General features: G+C 40.7%; 1 protein-coding gene across 2 annotated transcripts in view; it reads left to right on the top strand.

Moving 5' to 3' along the window:
* Window positions 1-25,093, top strand: part of LOC104949575 (microtubule-associated tumor suppressor candidate 2-like) — a 40,520-nt gene extending 15,427 nt beyond the window's left edge. Inside the window, exons 2-13 of one of the 2 annotated variants that reach the window (XM_010775963.1) lie at window positions 2,925-3,179; window positions 15,060-15,224; window positions 19,265-19,363; window positions 21,552-21,739; window positions 21,814-21,939; window positions 23,334-23,400; window positions 23,757-23,971; window positions 24,058-24,163; window positions 24,355-24,428; window positions 24,508-24,606; window positions 24,707-24,826; window positions 24,914-25,093. In XM_010775963.1, coding sequence (XP_010774265.1) covers window positions 3,011-3,179; window positions 15,060-15,224; window positions 19,265-19,363; window positions 21,552-21,739; window positions 21,814-21,939; window positions 23,334-23,400; window positions 23,757-23,971; window positions 24,058-24,163; window positions 24,355-24,428; window positions 24,508-24,606; window positions 24,707-24,826; window positions 24,914-25,015 — 1,530 coding nt within the window. In that variant the 5' untranslated portion in view covers window positions 2,925-3,010 and the 3' untranslated portion in view covers window positions 25,016-25,093. Of the gene's footprint in view, window positions 1-2,924; window positions 3,180-15,059; window positions 15,225-19,264; window positions 19,364-21,551; window positions 21,740-21,813; window positions 21,940-23,333; window positions 23,401-23,756; window positions 23,972-24,057; window positions 24,164-24,354; window positions 24,429-24,507; window positions 24,607-24,706; window positions 24,827-24,910 lie in introns of both variants that reach the window. The other variant, XM_010775957.1, reaches the window with a different exon arrangement.
* The last annotated feature ends 1,734 nt before the right edge of the window (window positions 25,094-26,827 follow it).

The following is a 26,827-nucleotide window of genomic DNA, read 5'->3' as shown; positions in this document are numbered from 1 at the left end:
CAAACGTTATTCATAGGTAATTGCAGACAAAAGACGTTATAAGTCCTTATGTCTACCATTTTAAGGATAGCCGCTAAACATAATACCTGACAAATGCCATCGGGCATTCACCCTCACTCTGATCGGGGCGAATGCCCGATGGCACCGATGATAACAAGATGTCCTAACGATGGCCTTACGAAGGGCAAAATTGACACACGAATTCAACACGAAAATGAACCTTCGGCAATTTTTTGGCATGCCAAAGATTTTGCCACCGCTCACGAAGTTGCTGCCGGAGCCTGAGAAACTCCACCGGCGGTCATACGATGGCTTAAGATGCCCTCACGAATGGCCCGATGTTGCTACGATCAGAGCCGAATTTGAACATTTCCTTTATCGTGTGTCCATCTGGTTGTTAATTGCACAACAAAATCATGTAAACATATTATGTAAATAACCCAATTTGTGTTCTGTGAAACTGAAAAGGATATAATATATTATTTTGAAGGCAAGTTGACAGGAAGTTGTTGTTGCTATGGAAACAACATGACGGAGAAAACTTAATATCTTCTACATATAAAGACGGATAAAGTAAAGAACAAAGTCGGAAAATATCAGTACAGTATCATAATACTTTAACATAATTGTTTGTGTTACTTTCGTTGCAGTTGTATGTCTTAAATGTAATGTAAACGTTGCCTTCGTGTGTGGTTCGGGGCCATCTTCGTGCGAAATTCACAATTCAATATTCGCGTGTCCATCGGGTGTACATTTCGGAACAGTGTGACAGGGGCTTTAAGGTGTTTGTATGAAGATGTTTTAATTTCTCAGGGGCTGTAAGGAGTTGTTCAAACATAGGGGGGAAATGAAGTGGTTTTATTTTAAAATCTGGAATGGATGAAGGGAGAAAACTGCAAGCCCAGGTGTGAGTTTCAACACCCAGGGTTTTACGATTTATCATGGAAATTCACATTTTCATAAATGTCAGACTTTTTTTTAAAAGCCGCTTTGGCTGAGTGAGTTTATTTGAATAAAAACCATGGTTAAGGGAGAGACCGCCAAAATGTAAAAGTCATATCAATATTTCCATCAAATGTCAATGTATTGTCTTTATGTGACACATAATGTGTATCTTCATTTAGAAGGATCTTAGGTCTGCGATTTCTTGGCTTAAGATGTTTGTCGCACTCTCTTCCCTCCCTCGTCTCGCAGAGGGAGTGGTAGGAGGCGAGAGGGAAATTAGGACATTTATCTTTCTCAAGAGGAGCGAGCTCCAATCTAATAAACATTCCACGTGGCACACAGGCAGATATTGAGGAAGGAGGAGTGAGGTAATAAGTTACACTGGAGGCTTTTCTCCCTCCTATTGTCCCACTTTGTCTTTCTCCACCAACACAGCTTGTTTTCTCTCTCTCAGAGTTGCTTCCTTTTGGTATTGATGTGGTGGGCACCCTGTAGCCGAACTGGAGCACACAGCTGTGCCAAATAGTTGAGGAAAGGAGGGCGGCCTACCTTATCTCTGCCGCCAGCAGGGGATAATGGTTCCCTTCCCACCCCAAATCTAAACCTTATCCGCAGGCTGGGGTGGCAAAAGATGGGGCTTCTGTCCAAGGCCTGAGGATTTGCTCACTGCCCTCAGTGTAAATGTGTGCAGCCGTGGTTGTTCATGCCTGAACATTTCATCTGTTTTTCAGTTGGAAACCATAGATTACCAAGAGGGAGGATTTCTCCCCATTGCTACCGGACAATAGCTCCCATTATGGAGCTATGATTACTTTTTCATCCTTCATCCTTTCTCTCTGAGATTCACTGTCTTTTCTTTCTCTGACTTTGACTTTGACTCTCTGACTCTTTTAATCAACCTTCATTTTGTTGGTTTAAAGTCCAGAAACCTGAATGGTAAAGCTATGGTTTCATGCCGTTAGAATCACTGTAATACCTATATAGCCTACTCATGAGGAATTACTGATGGCGTTTAAACACGGGTAAACACAATGTATGCAATGGAACAATAAATCATCTGTGTCCTAAATTGTTGTTGTCAGATTAAACGTCATAACAATGTTTGCATTAAAGAAAGTGCTGGCTTCCAGCCCAGTCTGCGAGCACAGCCGAAGCCAAAAGCAGCTGTTAGCAGGTTGTTGTGTATAGCCTACTGTTATTATATTTGCTTGCTCTAGCAGTCGGAGTCATAACACTGAAAACTTCCTGACACCCACTGAGAGCTTAGTCAACACAGGATGATGAATTAATCACTAGGGATAGAAACAGCATAGCTATTTTTGAATCGCCTGTATTTTGTTGGTATATGAGTGTTATTGAGTTAATGAGTCTACAGCAGTCTCTCAACACAAACACAAACACAAGCACATCATTTAGCCTTTCTCATGGAGCTGTCCGTTCAGCAACACATGCTGCAGCAACAACAACATGAGCAGCTGATTACCAGAGAAGTTGAAACACAGAGAGCTTTCTGGAAGCTTCTTTGATATCAGTTCAGCTAAGGACACACCATGTAACAAACCCAACTCCTGAACAACTTTCTTTTCTAAAATGTTTTCAAATATTGTTGCATTATCCTCCTTTTAATGCACAATTTTCATCGTTGTACCTTTAATCTAAATGTATATGTCTACTCAATGCTATTTTTAGTTAGTTATGTTATTCCTGGTTACTGTATTACTGTGATATCAATTTTCTGTGAAATGTCTAAAGCACCTTGAACTTCACCATCGTATGAAAGGTTCTACTTTTATTCAATTTTATTGTATTTACTTCCGCTATTTTATCTGTTGTATTGTGTTGCACTGTTGGTGGAGCCTGGGACTGTAGCTATGTACGAATGACAATAAAAGCCTTGGATCCTTGAAAAAAAAAAAGGTGCTATACAAATAAAGATTCTTATTACTGGATACTGAAAGCTTGTTTTTCTTCTTTTCTAGAAGATGAGGTTTTCACCCATCTTGCCCCTCCTCCTGCTCCAGTGTCAGCAGCAGCCCAGCCACAAGCCGCGGCCTCCAGATCTCTGATGCCCAAAGTGAGCCAGTCCGGCCTTCGCCCCCCCGGCTTCAGCTCCAGCCGTCTCCCCGCCGGCCGCCTGGCAGCGTTCGGCTTCGTCCGGAGCTCCAGCGTGTCGTCCGCCTCCTCCGCCCACTCTGCTGAGAGCTCACAGAGTGACTCCGGCAGGACGGCTCACCGTGAGTGCTCTCTGTACAGATCTGTAGTGGTTACATCATGTGCTGGTATCAGAACACCATGAGTTAGCATCAGCATACTGCCTTCATTGCCCTTTTCTATGTATTCCCCTCATGAATTTGCATAGACAGCCCCCTCCCGCGTTCATTATGTTTCAGTTAGCTTCTCCTTCCTGTGCTCCACCCCGCTTACAATTAAGCTCCAGGTCAATAACAACTGTAGAGCGGCAGGTTTGCAGAGCGCATTTCTGTAACTCATCAGGACACAATATAAGGGATGTTTCTAGAAATCACATTGCCTGTATATTTAATTACAAACAGCTGGGTACATTGATTAGACAAAGCTTCCATGCAATCATTATTGTTTTTGCCTGTGTAATCATGATTAACCCTAATGGGGCGCTAATATTAGTTAATTAAAGTCATCATCATTAAGACCAGTATATTGTCGTTTTACTAATGGCTTTATTTGATGTATAATATGTCTTAGGATTCATGAGTAAAAGGTGATGACATGGTGGGAAGTTGGTGTGATTTCACAGTCAAGAAGTCAGGATGAATGGGACTCTGCAAAAAAACGAAAATACAATATGAATTTACGACCAAATCGATTGAAGACGAGTCACGAGGCATCCCCCATTGACGTCTCGGCTTAAAACCTTTTTTTTGTCTTTAATGTAAGTAAAAATAACAGAGCACATGATATCATCTCCCCAGACTCATCAGTAATTTAACAGGCCTTTCAGCTGGGCCTGTGCTTCAGATTTAGTCTGGATTATTAGATATATAACAGTATCGTATGGATAGTTGAGTTGATTTTTAACAGCTAGTAGTGTACTTACAGTTGTGATTTCAATGCTGCTCGGCAGGCTGGTTGGTTAGTTGGATGAATTTGTGGTAGCTGCATGGGTTTTTAATGTGACCTACATAGGGAATGGTTGCTCTTCTTCTCCCAGTTACAGTTGACGTAAGCACCTCCATTCTCACGCACGTCAGCCCCCCTGTTATGTCATCACTCCTCTCTCTCAGTCCCCCCTTTTGTACTTTTGTACTTTTTTCATCTTTTTTCTCTCTCACAGTGGTTTGAAATGAACACAAACTGTGCGGTAATGCGGGGGAGGCAAATGATCAGCTACCGTGGAGTGTGGAACAGGGGAAGAGAACACTCCCCCGGGTTTCCACAGCAGATTGAATTGAAAAAAGTGGAATAATTGTGTAGATTTTCATTTTTGAAAAGCTTGACATCATTCATACAGCTAGGCCTATTCATATTATAATTATTTTTTATAATGGATTCTGCATTGTAAGAACAATTGTAGTGAAAGGCACCAATCAATGAGCAGTGCTCTAATTGCATTGTGGGTATTGATCGAACGTGTTGGCTAGTATACAATGAGTCTAAAATGATTACTCGATTTATCGATTTGCAGAATTTGAAACAATGATAAGACTTTCATTGTTTAAGTCATTCTTTAGACATAAATACCAGACATTAACCTGTTCCTAATGTATTGCTTATACAAGCAAATACTTGCCAACCTTGAGACCTCAGAAATCGGGAGCATTTCAAAACCACCGCGGGACTTTCAGTTGCCCGCGCTACTAAAGAGACGCGTTACCATGGAAACCAAACAATGGTGTAGCTGTAAAAGTCAGAGTGGAAACAGTCCTGAGTAAATCTGATTTTGTCAGAAATCGGGAGAAATGCGGGAGAAATATGACCCCGGGAGGAAACCGGGAGAGGACTATGAAATCGGGAGTCTCCCGTGAAAATCGGGAGGGTTGGCAAGTAATACAAGCCATATTAAAACTGGAGCTTTGGGAAATTGTGATGAACATGCTTTGATCAGACTATTTATTAAGATAGAGAATTATTATCCATTGCAGGTTTAGCGTGCAACAATAGAAAATGCAACCATCTCTAGTGTTCTTACTTATTTATTTTTTCTTCTTCTGTTCCCTACTATACATACTTTTCACCAACTTGAATTTTAAAGCTCCTCGTACATTTCAAACCCTTATCTCCAACTACATTTAGATAAGCATTCAAAGTGTTGACACTGTAGCGATCAATTGCTCAAAGCTCACATCCCTGCAGCATCTTAAGTGAATCTGTGCAGGGAAATGTCGAGAAGAAGTGTGAGACAGAAAAGTAATGAGCTGGAAAACGTTTCCACTCGATTACTCATATGCCACCAACTCACACTTTCAGCTACATATTTAGTTTGGATCATTTCTGGTTCGGTTTGTTGTTGGGGATTAATACGACTTAATCAAAATAGAATAGTATTATAGATGGATTGGCTGGCAAATATCAATATCATGAATCAATGAGATTCTGCTGTACCCCCTTGGCCGAAGATCACGAAAGCATTGAATATTAAATTAAGTATGACTCGTTTTCTGTTTTCACCAAACCCTAAACATAAATATACTCATAATACCACAGACTTAAAAATCATAATGCTTGTTAAGATGTTTGATATTTAAACTACTGCCAATATTAATGTGCAAATTGACTTCAGTTTCACTTACAAAGTCGAAAACTCTATATGCATTTTGACTGCTTTATTACATCTGTCAACACACAGCTGCAGAGCACAGGGGTAAGTGAAAGAAAATAAACTTTAAAAGTAGTGCCTGCAGCACAATGTTCCACTTCCTGCTGTCAGACTGCTGCCGCTCGGAGCATGAGACCAGGATTGAATTGAGGAAGATAGACATGAGAGGCGAAAGATTAAGGGCCTTTGATGTTTGAATTTGTGTGTGTGTGTGTGTGTGTGTGTGTGTGTGTGTGTGTGTGTGTGTGTGTGTGTGTGTGTGTGTGTGTGTGTGTGTGTGTGTGTGTGTGTGTGTGTGTGAGACAGAGCGAGAGGCAGGAGGGGGAAGCAGGAACATTTCCTTCACTTTTGACTCTCTGTGTGGTGCTTGTGACCTTTAGCTGTGAGGCATTTGAACTGTACGCTCTTTTTGAACCCATCAGGGGCCTGACTATGGATCCCGCTCCGTCTCTCTCAGTGTGTGAGCGTTTGTTGAGCTTTAACCATCAGGTCGTCTGGGGTCTTCTTGTCTCACTTTTGGGAAATTTGAAACGTGTTCTTTGAGATGAAACCCTTTGTCACCTGTTCTCTGAACCTGGATTTAGTTCTCCTACATTTGACCGTCCGGCGCAAAACTATGTAAGAAATGCGCCAGATATTAAACATTTGCCACAACCCTTAATTTTGGGTATGTCATGATGAAATGAGGGTTTGATTAGTTTTCTTTTTTTCCCCTGGGGGAATGTATACAAATATGTTAAAGTAGGAGTGACTTTTAGTTTAAAGTTAAGCTATTCCCTTATTTGAATTTTAGATATAATCAATTTTACCCTAAAATGATTGCATTTGGAAATCATTTTAAAGCCCAAGGCGTTTTGTTAATTATTATTAGGGCATGTTTCTAAGTGACTGCACAAACCAATTTGTAAAGGGATGTTTTGACTCGCAGCAAGATGGTGAAATATGGGGACGGATAAGTTAAATGAAAGTGTTAACCACGGTTCAGTTTCTAATTTCTAATAGCTCCCTTTCTGTTAATTCTGCATTTTCTTTCTGCATGCATGGTGTTTGGAAATATGTGAAGTGTGCAAGTGGTGATAAATGTGTTTCCGTGATTTTCCTCCACCACTCAGGGATCTTTGCCCCCCTCTCACTGCGCTCCACTCAGATCAAAGGACAGACAGATTGACAGAGGAGTTCACACACATGCTTCCATCGAGGCTGTTGAGGGACTCAGCAACCCAGCACCTCCCTCCGTAACAGAGAGAAGAAGCAGTTGCTCCTTTTCCCCATTGATCAGCAAGCAAAACAGACTCCATTAGGGCTCCGGATGATAGGAGGATTCATTAAGGAATAGAGTGATGGGGAGAAAAAGGATTTCCTGGCTCTAGTAAGCTAGTAAGTGGGTTAGAGGAAGGATCCCTTGAGTTTAAACTCCCTGCTGTCGTAGCTCGTCAACCCGCTCTGATCAATGGGTATCGTGCAGATGTGAGGAGAGAGTGGAGAGGCACAGGAAACGACTTGGGTTGCGAGGATCTTCTATCATTTGCACAGTCTTTAGTTCGGATTTACAATGTTAAAGGATTGGTTCACCCAAAGTACTCACACAGTTTCTGCCTTTATCCCAATAACAGGGAATTGAATGTTATATCGTTTGTGAACACATTAACAAATTACATAAAAAAATCATTCGACAGTATAATCTCTTGTCCCAGTTTGAATAATCTACTGAACACCCTGTCGATTCAACACAGTCTCACGGCATTTCGTGTTATAGTTACAAAATGTATATATTGATTTGTGTTTACCAACACGACTTCGCCATTTTTTTCGTGTCACACAGAACGATTTTAAAAGCAATGTAAATAATAACAAATTAGAAGGAAATAATATGACAAAAATGACAGATTTCAGTATTCTGAGGCTCTGAGCCCCATTTCTTTTCCTCGCGGACGGCAAAAACACTCCGACATTATACAATTTAAAATAAAAGGGTTAGGCTTAGGGTAAGATATTGAGTAAGAAAATGTTTTTATGAACCACACAGCTTCTGGTCTTCCAAGACCCGACCGGACAAAAAGACCTGGTGCAGGCACGAAACATACTACCAATAGAAATGCATTGCTTTTAAAATCGTTCTGTGTGACACGAAAAAAATGCGAAAATCGTGTTGGTGAACACGAATCAATAGATTAAATTAATTTCGTGACTGTAACACGAAATGCCGTGAGACTGGGTTGGTCGATTGTATAACTTATCGGGACTATTTCAGAGGTGGAAAGTAGTTATTGATTTCCAATGCTTAAAACCCCATGTTTGGATTGAACCCAATCAGAAACAGATTCTAAATGATGCTATAGATTTTAATCAAATAGGAATTTAATTTGGTAAATGTATCCAGAGATAAGAAACATATTTATTTAATTTAAAAAATACATCTGATATGCTATTTTTATTTAATAAGGATTTTCAAAAATGTTGTTTTTAATGTAAACTATTATTATTGGACGGGGGGAAAATCATGGAAAAAGACACAATCTTCACACCTCCATGTAACCAAGGTGACATTGTGCTTAACGGCTCTGGCCTTGATTGATTCTTATCGCTTGTTTGCATATGAGTTTGCATCCAATTATGTGTGTGTTTGTCTAGCTTCTGGGGGGGCGAAAGGTTACTCTATTTGACATTGATTAGCCATTAACCCAATCCCCCTTTAGCCCAGTTGCTGACATCCCCTATGGTGTTTCGGGGATGTGTGTGTTAGAGACAGAGCATCCATGCTTGTAGAAAACCTATAGGGATACGTTGTTAATTCCACTGTGATTGACACACTCCATTACATCGCTGGGAGGAGGAAGCTGTGCCTTTGAGCCACGCTGACTCTAAGATGGAAACTCAATCTGCAAAACAAACTTTATTATTAGAGCATCATCACCTCTATCTGTCTTCTCTTTGGCTGGAAATCAAATGAACGGAAAGGAAAAGCGAGCAGACGGGAGCAGAAGAGCTAATGTGGTGATAAGAGAAAACTCAATGAAACCAAATGAGCAGAGGGGAGCGAGGAAGGCAGAATGTATAAGAGAAAAGAGCGGAAAGAGAGATGCATGCAGGGATTGGCGCGGGGAGGAGAGAGGATGCCATACCCAGGATGCCTTGGCTTGGATCTGGTCTGTGACTCATGCTAGCTCACTGTGAGCAGATGGTTTCTATGGTGCATGCGCGCACACAGATATTTCAAAACGTGGACATACACACACTCACACACAAGCACACACTAGTAGAGCAGCAAATTAGATTGGCCAATTAGATATGGCTGCCATTATGCAGCTGAGGAGAGGAAAGCTAACATGGCAGAGGCTCATTGAAGCAGCAGCGCAGTGACAGTGAGGAGGGGCTCAATGGGCCCGTTCATTAGCTGATAACTTCCCAGGATTTTATCAAGCCCCGTGTTAACCACTGTTTATGAGCTTAACTGATGGTCCAGGCCGACACAAGCGTTGGGAATGATCGAGTGGAATCCACCAGCTCCAACAAACCTTTCACTCTCAGATTAGAGGTGTATCTGAGAGGACCGTCGCCTAATTTGAATAAGACAGGGCCCCTTTTAATTTTTGCATGTCCCCATTTTATGTTCTATAATGATATATAGATGATGGGGAGGCGTGTGGTGCAGTGGGTTGTGTGTTGGTGTTCGGATCAGGGGAGCACAGGTTCAAACCCCACTGCAGTCAGCATGCCGTTGAATTGCCCCAAATTGCTCCTGTGGGGATTGGCCACAGTATTGAGTATGGAAGCCGCTTTGGATAAAAGTGTCTAACAAGTGACATGTAATGTAATGTAATTCCCTTATTTTGGTACTGTGTACTCCTCATAGAAGTGTGTGTGCTAAATCTTGTTTTGTTAACTATTTCACACTGGTCTTCTGATTCTTTCGTATTTCTTGATTTTCTGTTTTATAATAGTTTAAAGCATGATTTGAAACTTGATAAACTACTACAACTATGATGTATGTGAATACAGGAGCTTAAACATCTGATTAACATGTATACAAACGATTGGGAATTTTATTGTTAAAAAAGCCTTTTGTTGTGATTCTTTTTTTCTTTTTTTACTTTCCTCAAACAGCATCCACGTTCGTTCAATTTCAGATTTCACGCAGCTCATCAAACTGGATCATAACCCTCAAACTCAACCTCCTCTTGACTCCTACAATAACTTTCATATAACTTGCTAGGGTCATGTTTGTGTGAGCTTCTTTGTAGCCTGCTGTACGTAAAACTGGCCCCCAGTGGCTCGTTTAATAACACTTCAGCCGGAGTAGCCGTGGCTCTCTTTTGGGGTTTGAACCCAGTTAAAAGAAGGTCACTCTTCTTACCCATAAATCCTCCATTCTTTCCTGATCTGGCTTTATCCTTTTGTGGCTTTTTCCCTTGCTCTAAGCCTTTTGTTGTTTAGGATATACTGTTATTGTGCACAGCAGATTTTAGGAAGTGATATTGGATCTTCTTAATCTCCAAGCTTGTGAGATTATACAATAAATCCTAAAATACAATTGTAAGGGAAAAAGTCATGTGATTTATGTCATACTTGCAATGCCTCTTCATACTAGTCTACATCAACCTCTTATTGACCATAAGAAGAGAAATACTCTATGTGTCCCTTTTGGTTGGACTGACCCTTTAATCTCCTGACATCTGGGTCCTGACAGAGGACAGGAGGCCTTTGGATGTTGCTGTGAGCTCCAGTATATCTAATATATCTCGCCGGCTGCAACCCAGGTCTCTGCACGGCCATTGTTTATTGCTTTATATATACGGCTTTAACCTTGACTTTCACACACACCACTATAGATGTCCATATTCCTCTCATGAGTCATGACGGCAAGAAACTTTAATCTACATGATGAGTATATAAATTTAATTTAAAAAAAAGACAGGATTATAAGGGAACGAGTTACTGCACATTATGATTGATGTATCAAGAGTGACAGGTAGACAGTTAAAGCAGCTTTAAAAGAATGACAGGAAGCAACGATTAATAAGCAGGACTAATTGTAGGCTGTGATGAAGGCAAACTTCAATTTTAATTACACACAATGTGTCCTTTATTTAACAGCGCTGAATGGAGCTGACATCTGTCTGTGAGGACTAATTAAACAGACACTCAGAGTTAGACCTCAAAATCAACCGAAATGATATCATTATTTCAAAAAGCTTTCATATTCCTTCAAAGAAATATGAAATGTGTCTCTGTGGGATGAGATGATTTCAGTTGTTTCAGTTGTGTCCTTAAACAAACAGTTAAAATAATACTTAGATATAATGAAATATCCCAATAAGTCCATTTATACCAGATGCTGCTGTTTTTTAAGCATGCAGTGCAAAAGAAAGTACACCATTATTTCCCAGGGGCTTCGTGTTTCTGAGAAATAAGAGTTATTTCCTTGACATGTCAGCACTGCAGTCTGTGCAGTACCTCCAGTTTTAAAGTGGTCATGCTTTTGTGTTTGCCACCTGGATGAATTACAGCATGATCAATTCCTTTAGGACAGCAGAAGTGTTTATCTGCAGAATGTGAACTTGCTGATTTAGCTGACAAGCAGAGTGGTCCATGCTACAGTAAAATGAAATTGAAAGGCCTTTATTTTGCTATTTTTAAACCAAATTATAACTGGTACTCATGTAAGTGATGTTTAAAAACATTGCCATTTTCTAATATACTCCCAGTGAAACTCTAAGGATGCACATACACTTATCTTTTCCCTCTCTCGTCGCTGTATAGGACCCAGATATAAGAGTCAGCATTATTCTACCTGCATTGGTTTTGCTGTGAGGTGCATCTGCTCCAATATGGCCTCCGACTGAGCTGAGAAACCTGCTGTCTTTGTCCTCAGCTGATTCTCCTACAGCTCCCGGTCCCTTTTTAATATGTTCTGTTTTTCAATCCGTCTTTATAATACGCTTAGTTTGCCACAGGCTCCTCTCTGTTATATTCTTCACACTGATTCCAAACAGCCAGCCTCTTCCTTCCCTCTTCCTATCCTGCTCTTCCATTACCGGCTGGCATTTTGCCAATCAGTGATGCATATCAGCTAGCTTTTACCGTTAATGAAAAACATCCCCTTTTCTCCCTTTCTCTAACACTGAATAACGCTCTTCTGTTTATCATTCATAGCATTCCTCAATTTAGTCTGTCTGACTGCCCAACGCCATCGTTTACTCTTCGTCTCGCTGCTCTGGGAATTTGTTTGGTACATACTTGAACTATGACTAATGAGCGCATCTCAGTTCATATCAACCAGCAAATAGATTTGGGTCAACTCAGAGACGAGGCACCAGTCAAAGCATTTGAGTTTTTTTTTCTAATTTCGAAAAAAAATAAAAGGCATCTCTACGACTGTAACCAGTGGGTAGAACAAACCAGGACTACGCACAGCTTCTTCCCTTCAGCAGTCAGACTGCTGACAATGAACCCCACGCTGTCCCATACTGCCTAGTTGTTGTGGTGTGCTGTGCTGAAGCGCAATTCTGTATTCACTGTATTTATTATTATCTGTGTATTTATTCTTATTTATACATTTCCCATCTATTTACCTTTATTTTTCGTATCATTTATTTCGTACATACTTCTGATAATTGTGTATATAACTGACTGTTTTGCTTCTGGTTAGACCCTCCTTAATTTCGTTACACAGTGCTTGCATTTTTGTAATGACAATAAAGTAATCTAATCTAAGTGTTGATGTTGACAGCAGTAATTGAGGAGCTCAGTCATAGCACAGTACTCTGTCCAGAATCTGCCCTGGACACTCTGCCCGTAACCTGGACTGGTTCACGAGGAGGGAATATACTGAGAGCATCCTCACTAATCAAAGCCCGCTGGAGCTCTGGGTCTACTAATGAAGCTTCTGGGAATGTAACATGCATGGCTGTTATACGGTGAGGCAGCAACATGAGGGGGTATCTTTTAACAGCCAATTTAAATAGCTTTTTTGTTTCTTACATTGAGGAACATCTAAAGCAACCACTCCTTGTGCATCCCCTAAATCCACAAGAGACACTTTATTGTACACAGATTAAATTGCAGATAAGTATTATATGTTTTTTTGCACATTTCCAGAATATTTGATTTTCATATGTATTACCATAACATGTATGATTTATAAAATATCATACGGGAATTAAAAATAAAATGAAAAATAGTATAAACAAAAAATACAAACAATATATCTAGAATTGTGTATACTGTTTATATTGTTTATGTTTGTTTATACTATTTTTCACTTTCATCTTATTTTTAATTGTTAACTCTTTTCCACATTTAAGTATTTTAATGCCTGTAACAAAATAATTTCCCAATTCGGGATTAATAAAGTCTATCTAATCTATCTATCTATCTATCTATCTATCCATCTATCTATCTCTCTATCTATCTATCTATCTATCTATCTATCTATCTATCTATCTATCCATCTATCTATCTATCTATCTATCTATCTATCTATCTATCTATCTATCTATCTATCTATCTATCTATCTATCTATCTATCTATCTATCTATCTATCTATCTCTCAATCTATCTATCAATCTATCTATCTATCTATCTATCTATCTATCTATCTATCTATCTATCTATCTATCTATCTATCCATCTATCCATCTATCCATCTATCCATCCATCTATCCATCTACCTATCTATCTATCTGGCAAATGTTTACCATGGTACATAAACAAATATTGTAATCCAAATTAGTAACCCAACCTTTTTTACTTCAAGATGGTGTATATTCTATGTTTATGCGCATGATTTGGTTTTAGAAATACTCTGGACTGCTCAACTGCTCAATGGCTTACAACACAAATGAGTCTCAAATCACAATCAATGTCTTGTTGTGTACAGTACAGTGCTCTGCTATGCTGCTGCTATTTTTAACCCTATGAGCTGTTATCGCGATGCTCCAATTATTATGCATTCTGAAATATTTTGGCTATCACTTTGCACAAACATGCAAACCCTATTGATCATTTTAATCATCAGTTGATTCAGGCACATCATTATTCCCAACAATCAAACCCCTCCTGTGGCTCAGGAGATGGAGCACACTCTCCACTGATTGCATACTTGGTAGTTCAATACCTGGCTCTCCCTGACCACTTCTGCTTGCTGCTGGGCTACATTTGCAGTGTGTACCATTCATCTTACATATATCATTTATCAAGAAAAAGCCAACTGTGTTAATGAGCACTGAATATGTGCATTCTTAAAAAAAAAGGTGTTTTTTTTACTGCACCTTCTAGTTTTCTCTTTGCTTGTTTGGCAATTCTACAAATGGATAACCAAAAAAGAGCCAATAAAGTTGAGTAGAGGCGTGCCATGCAGCAGAAATGCGGCACAGGGTTTCTCAGTTCTGCAGTGGGAGCACTTATTCTTTGATAGCAACCTAATGAGTCAATGTCACACCACTCTCTATTTACAGCAATATTGGTACAATGCAGCAAATGAAAGAGCGTGGTTATAAATGTGTGTTTAGTGTGCCTGCTCTTTGTTTATGCTCAGGGAGAAAGGTAGATCCGGTCACGGAAGAAATTCACACCAAAGCTTGCAAAGCTGCTCTGAATAAATGAGGCTCCCCGCTGCGCAGCTCTCTTCTAATCCTCAGCGCCTCATGGACTTAAGACAATGCAGGCCAAAAGAGACTGTTGATATCTACGTTTTCACGATGCCATTCCTTCCTCTTAAGTGTACTGATATCTGTGGATGTGGAGGGGTTGTGCTACACGGCTCAATCACCAATCTCATTGCTTCTTACAAGCAGCTTTACAATAAATGTGTTCATCCCCTGCTGTCACACGACTGAGGTGGAGAAGTGCAGGCAATCTGTTGAGTCCCTATTGATCGGGCGGAGATGAGCAGGATATACGCAGTGTGCGAGAGTGTGTGCCTGCAATTGTGTAAACTATCTGCTGGTCATTAAATAGATTATAGCTGCACGATGAGCGATGAGCAGTGTGCCTCTGTGTGAGTGCATTGCATACTACCTTGTTTGTGTGTGCAGAAGCATTGTGTGGGTAAACATGTGTGTATGACTGTGTGTTTGTGTGCTGCTTGAGGTTAACGAAAGGAAGATTGAGAGCAGCAGCAGAGAGACCAAGAGGTTACAAACCATTTATCAGACAAGTAGACCTAACTTCAGACATCACACCGCCCTGTGATACTGCCCAAAAAACATGTGAAAATGAGTGAGAGACCATTCAGATAAAGAGAATCAGAACATAAGCTCTGAAGATATACACTGATATCTAAATGATAGAGGATATCAACAATTATTTTCTGTATTCCAGGTCTGAGTGTGAGCGAGGAGCCCCCCTTCCACAGAGTGACCACCAGCCCTCCGTCCACAGACCACCAGAGGGGGGTCCCGTGTCGCAGCCAGAGCCTGCAGCCGCCCTCCACCCCCGCCCTGCCCCGACGCTTCCTGCCCGCCCCGCCAAGAAGCTCCCCTGGAGGTCAGTCAGAATCAGAATCAGAGGTCCTTTATTCATCCCACAGCGTTACAGCAAATGGAAAGTGCAATATGACAGAGAGAGGCAAACACACGTTCATAAAGAAATTAAGATGAAGACACATTCATGGAAATAAGTAGCAGCATTCTAAAGAGTAAGTGAACATATAAAGTGATGAGGTAGCAACAGGTGACAACATTTATATATTAATTAATTTAATTTAATTGTTTATTTGGCAGGGACAATGCACAGTAATGAACACTTAAAACATTCAAATGTGTCAAGCGTAGCAGTGCCAGATTTAGCTTTGAGCTCATTTCCATCCGCAGCCCCTCACATAAAACATTTAAGAAAATTACATTTTACAAACATAGCAAAAACAAAATACATGATATGCAAAAAGTGCAAAAGAGCATGAGCAGCATACACAAGTATTTACCACATGGCAGTACAATATAGCAGCTATGACATGTAAAGTGCAAGAAAAGATAAGAGGAGATACCCCTGTGTTAAAGTGCATTTAGCGGTGAGTGCACGTCTGTTTGTTTCTCAACCATTATTTTAGTTGACCTTTAAAGCTATTGAGAGTGGGACAATCCCGTATCTCAGTTGGGAGGCTATTCCACAATGAGCTGCCTTTAATGGAGAGGACATTTTGTCCAAAGGTGGTCCGTCTATGGTTTGTCTGGTTTCTGACGTAGTGCAGCGTCCAGTGTGTTTTTGTGGATGAATTCCCCTAAGGGAGGGGCAGTCCATGTAAACATTTATTAAAAAACACATACTTTTAAAAGATTTTAAATTGTCAAAACTCAAGGATGGTACAGTGGTGGTATGAATTTGGCTTTCTGTCATGTATGGTGTTTAAAAATGTAAAAGTGTATATTGCAAGTCATCTGTTCAACATTAGGGTAATAGTCTGAGTGAAGTGGAGTTTTGGCAGTACAACCCAACGATTAATTGTAAAACATTATGACGTATATATACTGTGGGGTATACATTTCACTATTTATCACTATATATTTGTGTGGTAATAGACCTTTGAAGCAGAATAAAGCTAGATTCTTGGTTCAAATAATGCCATAGTTTGTTTGTTAGACATTTTCTACACTTTTAGATTTTGTCAGCATAGTTTTTTTTTACATAAATGAATACCAAGTTCATGCAGGAACAATGAAATGTAATCATACAGGGGACTTGCAGGGAACTCACCCCTTTATGCAAATACTATCTGAGAGAGAGAGAGCATTTCCCACCAGCAACAGATTGTGTCCTTTTGTCACATGCTGTTTTCACATATGTGGTAAACTATTTAATATCCAGCAAACCATACATGATGTATTATGCATGTACTGGTATTCAGACGCAAAGGAATATTCATTTATAATAAATCATAGTCTCAAAAAAGTAAATATTAAACATAATGTTTTATTGTTGGTACTTGGAAAACAAATAAAAACATGCTTAGTTATTGTTAAAAATACAAATGTTAAATATCTGAATAGTGAGAAATCCATGGCAGAAGAGGCATTCAGTGTTCTTCCTGCAAATACAAACCTTTATTTTCCCGCCCTTTTCTGCCTCAATATACAGTGTAGTACCTAACTGAGCACAAGCCCCTGCTTTTGGGGGGTTGTTGAAAGTCATTTTGGGAAATGTTTCAAGGCACTAACTTAACATGTTAACACTTGACTTCACTTACAAGATCACTTTTAGAATCTGTTGAACTGCATTAGATACATGAAATTGTGGAATTGACTTTCATTTTGTATTTAGGCCATTTATTCATGAAATCTATAAAGAAGTACCATTAAACACGAGCACTACACATTAACCAGATTATACCCACAGTCAATAATGTTGCTGTTAATTCATTTGTATGATCTTGTGGCGTCACAACTGTCCTGGTAGACGATGGCGACACATTCTGCTCGAGGAGGCGCACAGGCAGTGATGCTTTTCACACATATGGATTCTTCACACATGGAAATGAACACCAGAGGCCCTGTAGTATCACACTTCTCTCACTCACAGTTATCTCATGTCTTTAAACTTGTATAGCAGCTTATTGAATAAAAAACACAGAACTCTGCTTTATGCTGCGGTGTGAGCTGAATACATCGGGAAAAAAAACAGAACAAAATGGATTCTAGACAGCAGAACAGTGTGAAGATCATTCTTGTGATGTTCTCGACGTGTTTCCCACGCTGGGTATGCAGACAGTGTAGAGAACATCTCTCTCACATTGTGTATCCGTAGGCCCGAGCTGACATTAAATGTGCTGTAAATTATTGATGGGGAAATACATGAGGAGTCCCTGTCAACCTGCAAGTGGTGCACAGACACTACTTTGATATTTTCTTTATATTCCATTGTTGTTTGTCTTTCTCAATACAGCACAATCTCACACAGTTTGTTAGACAAGTGCACACACGTCTATCAGTTGACAGAAACGTGTGTCCTGTTGAGCCCCTGACACACAAAAAATAATCTGTTACTGTTTATTCTTTGTTTGCAAAGGGCATAATAAATTAAGAACAAACGGCACATGTTTAGCCAAATATTGGCAACAGGATTGGGGGAAGGGGGGTTAGAGTGCCATGTTTGTTCTATAAGTCTTGTTTTATTAATCAGCCCTTAAAGGTGGGGCAGGTAATTTTGGAGAAACCAGCTCGAGTGCGCTAGAATTTGAAAATACACAACCGGAAAAAATCTGCCACTTCCTTACAGAGCCTCTCCTCCAACACACACGAACGCGCACATGACCAATGAGGGCACGAGATAAGTTTGTGCAGAGATGGAAGGCTGACAGGCAGGTAGGCCATCCAGTTATTTTAGCCGGGCCGGCTCAGATGATTGGTCATGCTTTTTACAGTACTACAGCTTCCACAGATGACTTTTTTTAATGGATTTTTTGTCAAAGCACTTAAGATATTCATTGCTATCGGGATGTTAAGAGCATTCCATGGAATATAACAAAAAGTGTATCTCGAGCCGGTTTCTCAAACTTACCTACCCCACCTTTAACAAACTACCGTATGTTGTTTACATCAGTACTGCTGAGATAATTGTTACAAATAGATAGGAAAATATTGTTCATTCACATTTGGTTACTGTAACAGACTAACGTTTTAGAGTGGCTGGAAGTCATGTTAATTTATGTTTTGTTTACCCCAGCTTCAAATCTTTGTACTCAGTCCCAAGTACAAATTGCCCAAAAGAATTCTGGAGAAGTGTTTGTTTTAAGTACGCTACCAATTCAAGAAAACGTTTGAGACAGTTGACACTTGCTGGGTTTTAGTAACAGTATGGTGGCATAGCAGTACTTTTGGGGTTTAGGTGGCAGAAATGAGTCACACTCAGAGCCACGTTAGCAAGACCACAGTAACACATGCACAGTAAAGAGTGAAGACACACACAGAAACACAGTCTATGCAGGCCTAAAGTATATCTCAAGGGTTATTTGGGGATTTGTTCAGGATCAGAGGCTTCTCTCCCATTATAGGTCTAATTAGTTCCTTTTCAAGGCCTCTCTCCTTCTCTCATCTCTGCTTCACAACAGATTCCCTGCTAACCTTCTAAAACCTCCTTTCTTTATTCACTATCATCTGCTTCTCTCTCCTGGGTAACACATTCCTTCAATTGCAGGTATTTTCACTACTCCCACACACCCCACCTTCTCTGTCTTTCCTGCAAAGTGTATAATGTCATAGAGAGCAGGGATGTGATGGGCACACATCTTCCCCAGTATGCTCAACTTCTCTTTGACCCAGAGACCCGGGGGACATAGTTATACCACGCAGCAGGGGGGGAAGATAGCTGAATATGAAAGCAGGAGAGTAACAGAAAGATTGGGAAAAGTTAGGAGAGGGGAAAAAGCAGCAAAAGAAATTGAAAAGAGAGCAAGGAGATGGCGGGGTATGATGGCTGGTTTGCTGCATTTTGTGTCGGTGGAAGTTTGATTGACAACATGTTAAATGTAAGGTAGCGTTTTAAGATGTCACTGCTGTATTTACTTTGCCGTCTGTTCTGGCTTTGATTGACAGTTGTCAGGAAGGAGTTTCAGCGGAGTTCAGAGGTCACTCGTTCTCTCCCCTCCTCCCCAAAGAGGCTGGCGGTGGTTCCTCCCAAACCTCAGTCCCCGGGTGAGTCTTTAAGGAATGCATATCAAACAAAATGCACACACATGCGTTTTATCCTGTTCTTCCAGTCCACCTGTCCATCTTCCCAAGCCTTTCCTGAAGCCACACCCAGAAGCAGCTTGCATCCATTTCAAATATCTTTACTTTGGTCCATGAAGTCTGCACCTTTATTCCTCTTGGCTCGGCAGTGGTAAAATCACTTTCTTACACGATTGTAGAGGGCCTCCCCATCTTTCCTTGAAGAGTTGAAACACATCTCCTCAGGCGTCACCTCTCTCTTTTCTCTCTAGCTGTTACTTTTCAGTCTTCTTTGCTGTATCTTTTGCTGGACCTTTTTTCCTCCCACACAAACATAAAAACATTGTATTCCTTATGACTCTCAGCACTGTGTTTTTTACTGTTGTTTAGGAAGATTTGATAGGGATTGAAAGTTAGACACTCTTTCTTGAAGCTAATCTGGACAGTGTGAGGGACATGTGTTGACAGGAATAACCCTGTAACCACACCCTGCAGGAACAGACACATCTACACACACACACACACACACACACACACACACACACACACACACACACACACACACACACACACACAGACTGCTCTCTCCTCCACACAGGGACTGCCATCGCCTCTTCCCATTATTTCTCGCATCATTAATACTCCTTCATCAAACCGTCTGTTATCTGCATGCTGCCCTCGCACTCAGTCACATACACTCATTTAGTATTCACTCAACTCTCCCTAACCTTTCAGGTAGAACATACAGATCTGTGTGTGTGTGTGTGTGTGTGTGTGTGTGTGTGTGTGTGTGTGTGTGTGTGTGTGTGTGTGTGTGTGTGTGACATCTTTTGCATAAGACTTTTAGAAGTCGTTCTCAAAGACGGGGAATCCTAATGTGGCTTTAAGGCAAAGACACTGATGAAGATGAAATATTGGAACAGTTGCTTATAGTAGGAGTTGAGCACATTAAAAAACAGCAAGCCTGGTTTTATGACAATGCATCTTTTTTATGTCTTTTCGTGGTTATGATTTTTTTTTGCAAAATGCTCACATTTTATGTTTTACCTTCACGCATGTACTTGCAAGTATGTGTACTTTAAGCTCTTCTCTTTTCCATAAATATGGCTTTAAACCACCAACATACCTTCAGGTACCTCCCCCATTTATTACTCAATTCTTTGTCTCTCCACTCACCCGTTGCCCATAGCGCTCCTCCCATATTATCCCCCCACCCGTTGCCCATAGCGCTCCTCCCATAGTATCCCCCCACCCGTTGCCCATAGCGCTCCTCCCATAGTATCCCCCAACCTCTCCCTCTAAGCGATCTTTCACTCATTACCTGGGACCCTGCACCCCAAGCGCAGCCTCACGTTGTCATGGAGACCGCGCCTCATGCTTCAATAGGCCTGAACGATACGGTTCAGGCAGGTGATGCTGAGCTGCAGAGGTTCTGATATTGTGTGTGCAGACACTCTCACACACACAGGCTCGTTTTCAGTCTGTGTGAACAAACAGACGGTACATTTTGAAATCATTTCCTCTACCCGGGTGAAGCTCTGTGTCTCCGCAGGCTATAATATGTGCTCACACTACATGACAAGGTGACTCACACAGAGGTGAATAGGCCCGCCTATATGTCAACTGCAGCTTAATGGTGGGGCCCCCTCCGAAGGAAAATGGCTTTCACGTGTTTGTGTTTGACTAGCCTTTAAATGACCTCCATCATTAAGGGCCTTTACTTATATGTGCTAATGTTTTTCTACAATTACAATACAAATAGTGCAACATTGCATGTATATAATGAACAGTGTCTATACATTATTACACGCCGCAGCTCAATCATTGCTTGATAATGATCACATTCATGACAAGAGTAGGTGGTCCATCATGAGGAACAGCAGACTGAGAATTACCCCAAAGGCTTGCTCTGTAGAAAAGATTCAATTAACCTGCTATCATTTATCATGTGAGAACAGTCATTAGCAATAGGTCAGGTCAAATGTCCTCTGATTTAATGCCCATCAATTGAATTATTAGATGCTGGTTAGATTTTAGAATTAGAACATGACTAATTCATGACATATGGGAGATATATTATCTGATTTGAATAGAAAAACAATCCCAACATGCTCTTGCAGACAGATTTCTTACTTCATTCAATTTTCTATGTTTGTTTTTTCCCTCCCCACAGTCCAGTCTGGGCAGCGGCCCGCAGCAGCCGTGCGGGGGTCAGCTCCCCCGGGGTCCCCTCTCCGCGTGGCCCCCCTCAGGCCGCAGCAGGAACAGCAGGAGAGCCTGCAGAGAGAGAAAGAGGAGGCTCAACAGAAAGAGAGAGAAAGACAAGCAGAGGAGAGAGAAAAAGAAAAGGAAAGGGAGGAGGTCAGTAACTGAGAACATGTGAAACTCCACTTGGCGTTTGCAGCGTTGAATTCTACTTTATTATTTTCGTTCAGGTTCAGAGGCTGCAGGGACGCTGTGCGCAGCAGGAGAGGCAGCTGGGAGCTCTGAGAGAAGAACTGAAGAAGACTTCCTTGGGTCTAGAAGCCTTCATCATCACCACTCAGCATTACTGCCTCAAGGTAGCCATCTTCAATGATACAATACAGACACAAAATAATATTGTCTTACACCATAATAACCGTGGCACCTGCAATGTTTTGAAATCACATATTTTATTTTATTATTTATTGGCCTAAAATGGTAAATTACTCCTCAGTGGGAAGTAGATATCATAATCACCATAATAATGTTTCTATTTCGCTTCAAATCGAACCTCTTAATTACCTGGTCTGAATGTGACTCTGTTAACTATGTAGATGAACATTAGTGCCTAAACCTTTCGTCTTCCTCAGAGCGGATCGCAGGAAACACATACTCAAACATACATGAACACATGCAGTATTTAACATGAGGTCAGTTGAGATTCACAGCAGGGTCCACGAGCGGCACCATGAAGGAGAGTGACTGTGGGAAGGGTCCTCCAGAGTTCAGTATGTCACTGAGCTGGTTTCATCCAGCTTTATGTGTCTAATGGAAGGATTACGCCTCTAAGGTGTGATAACTGTAACACTGCTTCCAGACATCCCAACGACTGTCTGCCTTTTTTATGGTCATTGTCTGGTTGATGCAACCACCAGCCCACAATGCAGATTCATATGAGGCAGGATTGGTTGAAGTGCAGGTCTGTGTAGGTTTGAGCTCCCTCTGCTGGTATTCCTCAGACTCAACAGCTACTGTATGGCCTTAGACGACAGAAGGCAGTATATGCACGAGTTTATTTATTTTAATCACTGACTTTCTGTTCTCTCTCCTCACTGCAGGAACACCTGATCTGCTCTGCTCAGGTGTTCCTGATCTCCACTGATTACTAGTACAAAAGGAAGGAGCTGTCTTTCTGTTGCCTGAAACTGCAGCAGTTATTTACCCTTAATTTAGGATTTCGCTGTTTATTTAGTCATGTCTTTTTGTATGGAGGATCTGGGATATGCTATGGCCACTGCATAAAAACAACATTTGTGCCTTAGGTTGTGACCTGCAAAAATGTATTTAAAATGCAAAACCTGATGAGAGTTTACAACAATAAGATTGTTCTGACATTATTTAATTCAACTCAGATGACACAAGTCTGTCCGGCCAAAAAGAACAAAAGGATGGCGGAAGCCTGGGCTGTAGGACACAGAACGCCCCCCCCCCAAACTAAAAGGAAATTGCATAACAAAACAAAAAGACATGACACAATAAAAAGCCAAAACTAAGGCTAAATGACTACAGTGTCAGGCAACAGAGAGACAGCTCCTTTCCTCCAGCCTTTCTTTTTTTAAACTGGTGAAAATTGGAGACCAGGAACACCTGTGCAGTGAGGAGAGAGAGAGAGAGAGAGAGAACAAAAAGGGGGGAACAACAGCATCCACTCTCCAGAATTAATTGCATAGATGGTACACTTTGTGAACATGTTGTCTATCCTTTTTTTCAGAATAAAACCACAAAAGAAAATCAAAGAAAATTGTCCTTGGAAATGAAAATGATCAGAGAGGAAATGGGTGAGTGAAAAGAAAACCAACATTTAACTAAATAAATGAGAACCACACAGGTGTTTCCAATATCACTAACACCAGGTGATTTGTTTTGACAGAGTTTGAAAGACTACCAATTTAATTCTGCTTTGTTTATTCTAAAGAGATTTATAAATTATATGGCTACCATCAATAAAATATAAATTAGGTTAACATCATGTTGATTCTTGTATTTTAATCTTGTTAAATCCCACATTTTAAATGAAAGTGACATTACCTTGTTTAGTAGTAGTAGTTTGTCGTCAGTTGTGTACCGTTGAAGTGCTTCATTCTGCCCTCTCTCATAAGAAAACATCATTAGAGATTCTCTGCTTCCTACACAGCGTCCAACTCAGCGCGCTGGGAGAGACTCCACCGGGAGAAGACGGCACTGGAGGAGGCGTTTGAGCGAGAGCTGACTGAGCTGCAGCTGCAGCAGGAGGCCGAGCTCGCCGCCGTGGAGGAGGGGCTCAGGAAGGGTCACTCAGCCGAGGCCGAACACCTGAAGGAGGAGCATCGCTCGGAGATGGAGGAGCTGAGGACTCAGCAACAAGAACAGGTGACAGAAAGAAAGGCATCACGGGGGAGACTTTTCTTTTACCCTTGACGTGAAATCTGATCAGTGAGTGTACGTGTGTGTTTTAGGTGGAGGAAATAACTGTCAACCACCAGGCAGCCGTTCAAGAGCTCAGAGACATGCATAACATCACCATGGCAACGTTGCACGAGGAGCACGCCCGCACCATGAGAGGTGAGATTTTAGAGCCCGTTTAAACAAAAATAATAATAATAATATTGAGAGCAAAATAAAGTGTAGTTAAGAATGAAGAGAGAATCACAAGATGGGGGAAGGAGGAAACAAATTAACTGCGTTTCTTTTCTGTAAAGGAGTGAGCATTGCTTGAAACGTTGAATCTCTTTTATTATTCTGAATCTGTGCAGACTTAAGAAAAGCTCATGAGCAACAGAAGATGCTTCTAGAGGAGGATTTTGAGAAACTCCGGCTTGCTCTACAGGTTTGTTTGTCTGGGTTTTTCTTTTTTTGGTTGCTGTATTCTAGGCCGTGTTTGTTATTGTGTTTGGATGCTTTTTCAGGATCAGGTGGATACCCTCACATTTCAAAACGAAACTCTGAAGAACAAAGCCAAACGCTTTGAGGAAGCTTTGAGGAGGAGCACAGACGAACAGATAGTTGTGAGTTCACCACAGGCTTTGGGAAATTCAAAGGCACTGCAATACTTCTAAACACCATTTCATCTTTATCTTATTCCTGTGATTTGTTTGTCTGTTACAGGATGCTTTGGCTCCATACCAACACATTCAGCAAGATCTAAAGAGCTTAAAGGAGGTTGTGGAAATGAAGAACCAGCAGATCCACCAGCAAGAGAAAAAGATCTCGGACCTGGAGAAAGTGGTAGGCTCAGAAAAACTCAACACACTCATGCGCATGACGGTATAGTGAATGAAGATTACACTGTGGTTGTATTCTACTTTTGAGCAGGCCCAAAAGAACGTGTTCCTTGAGGAGAAGGTGCAGGTTCTACAGCAGCAGAATGAAGATCTCAAGGCTCGTATTGACAATAACCGAAGCGTCTCCCGGTGAGACACATTCTGACTCTTCATCCCATACATTTAGTCTGTCTCTGTTTAAAGGTCACCTACTATGCAAAATCCACTTGTTCACGTCTCTTCTACATCAACATGTGTCCCCTCTGTGTAAAGAGACTCTGAAAGTTTCAGGAAAAAAGATTCTCTCTTTTTGTCCTGATCCATTTCTATAAAAACCTGTCTGAAAATGAGCTGATCAGATTTTGGCCACTTTATGATGTCATAAGTGATTAGCCAATCACCAACCAAGGTAACCCCCCCCCCACACACACACACCTTATCACCTGAATCTCCTCCTAGAGTACCATTGTGTTCTTTTTAACCAAATAACTCTCAGAGGGGCGTGGGGAGTGGCTCCTTATTTTAATCCAAAGTAAAAGACACAGAATCAGCACTTTTGAAACAAGGCTGAAACAGAGGCGTTTATGGGATGCTACAATGCATGATCTGTTTGGTATTTGGAGCCAAACACTTCAGAGACATGTTTGTATATATCTGAGACCTATAATATNCGATATAAACCATTTTTACCAAAACAAAACAAAAGTCTCATAAGAAGCATCTAAATGACCCCTTAGCGAAAAATGCTAACGGACATTGGCACAGAATTCAAGATTGAATTCTGTGCCAATGTCCGTTAGCATTTTTCGCTAAGGGGTCATTTAGATGCTTCTTATGAGACTTTTGTTTTGTTTTGGTAAAAATGGTTTATATCGTCAGTTAGCTGAGATTATTTCCATTAATCTGGTATAATACATTAATAGGTTCTTAAATATTAAGATCCCCTGAGACACGGTGTCCTGAAAAGAAAAAACCCAGGGTCCCCGCCGGCGGGGACCTTGGGGCTTAACAGGCATCATATAATATTCTTTTCAAGCATGGTGTCTAAAACAATTTTCATAATCTGCAAGATCTAACAGTGGAAAAATAGATAATATTTTCCTTCATAATATGAAAAATAAATCTATAATGCTTTGAGTTCTGATGTTGCATATCACAGCATGAATCCTGTACTTATTCATCAGTACTTGGGGTTGCTTGGAGGGTAATTACCTTTTTTCTAGTATTGTGATTTTTTATTAATTGCAATACCTATTGTATTGATATGTCTATGTGCAATGCTTCTGAAAAATGTGAACAGCGATCAGATTGGTTGATGTGATTGAGTATTTTCCCTGCCCTTTTTCAAACAGTTTCCGATGACAGCTTCTGTGTAACGAGCCATCTGGCACATCAGGTTAGTAATAGCCCATTAGAGCATAGAGAGAATCTGCTGCTGAAAATAGTCCCCAACAAATACACTACTTACTTCTGTTTGAGAAACATTTCCTAAAACTACGGTGACCAGCTAGAGGACATTCTTTTGCCTTTAAAATTGCACGTACATATTTGTGACCTGTTATAATAATTGAGTCATCATTAGGGAAATAAAACTGAATTTTGTCCGAATTCCATGAGAGATGGGTAAATACACCTTGGTAGAACATGTTAGATAAAAGTGTTTAATGGGAGATGGAGTTGATGCATGAAACTTGCACTTACCTGTCTGCGCAGGTCCCTGGTCTTTTTGGTCATCTTGTCAATGGCAGAGTTCAATGGGTCCCCTTTCTCTTTCCTGCCAGTCTGCGAAAAGAAACACAAATACAGTGTTAACACAGTTTTAGAATGCCATCACACACTTATCTGTTTGACTATTACTTAGTTTGAAAAAAACAAGTATAAACTGTGTTTATTGAGTGTAAAAACATTTTATAGGCATGCTATATTTACAATAATGCCACATTGTCATTAGACACGTTTACCAAGC

Source organism: Notothenia coriiceps, unplaced genomic scaffold (assembly GCF_000735185.1).
Source record: "Notothenia coriiceps isolate Sejong01 unplaced genomic scaffold, NC01 NC01_scaffold00000339, whole genome shotgun sequence".
Taxonomy (NCBI): domain Eukaryota; kingdom Metazoa; phylum Chordata; class Actinopteri; order Perciformes; family Nototheniidae; genus Notothenia; species Notothenia coriiceps.
This window is presented reverse-complemented; position numbering and strand designations above follow the sequence as displayed.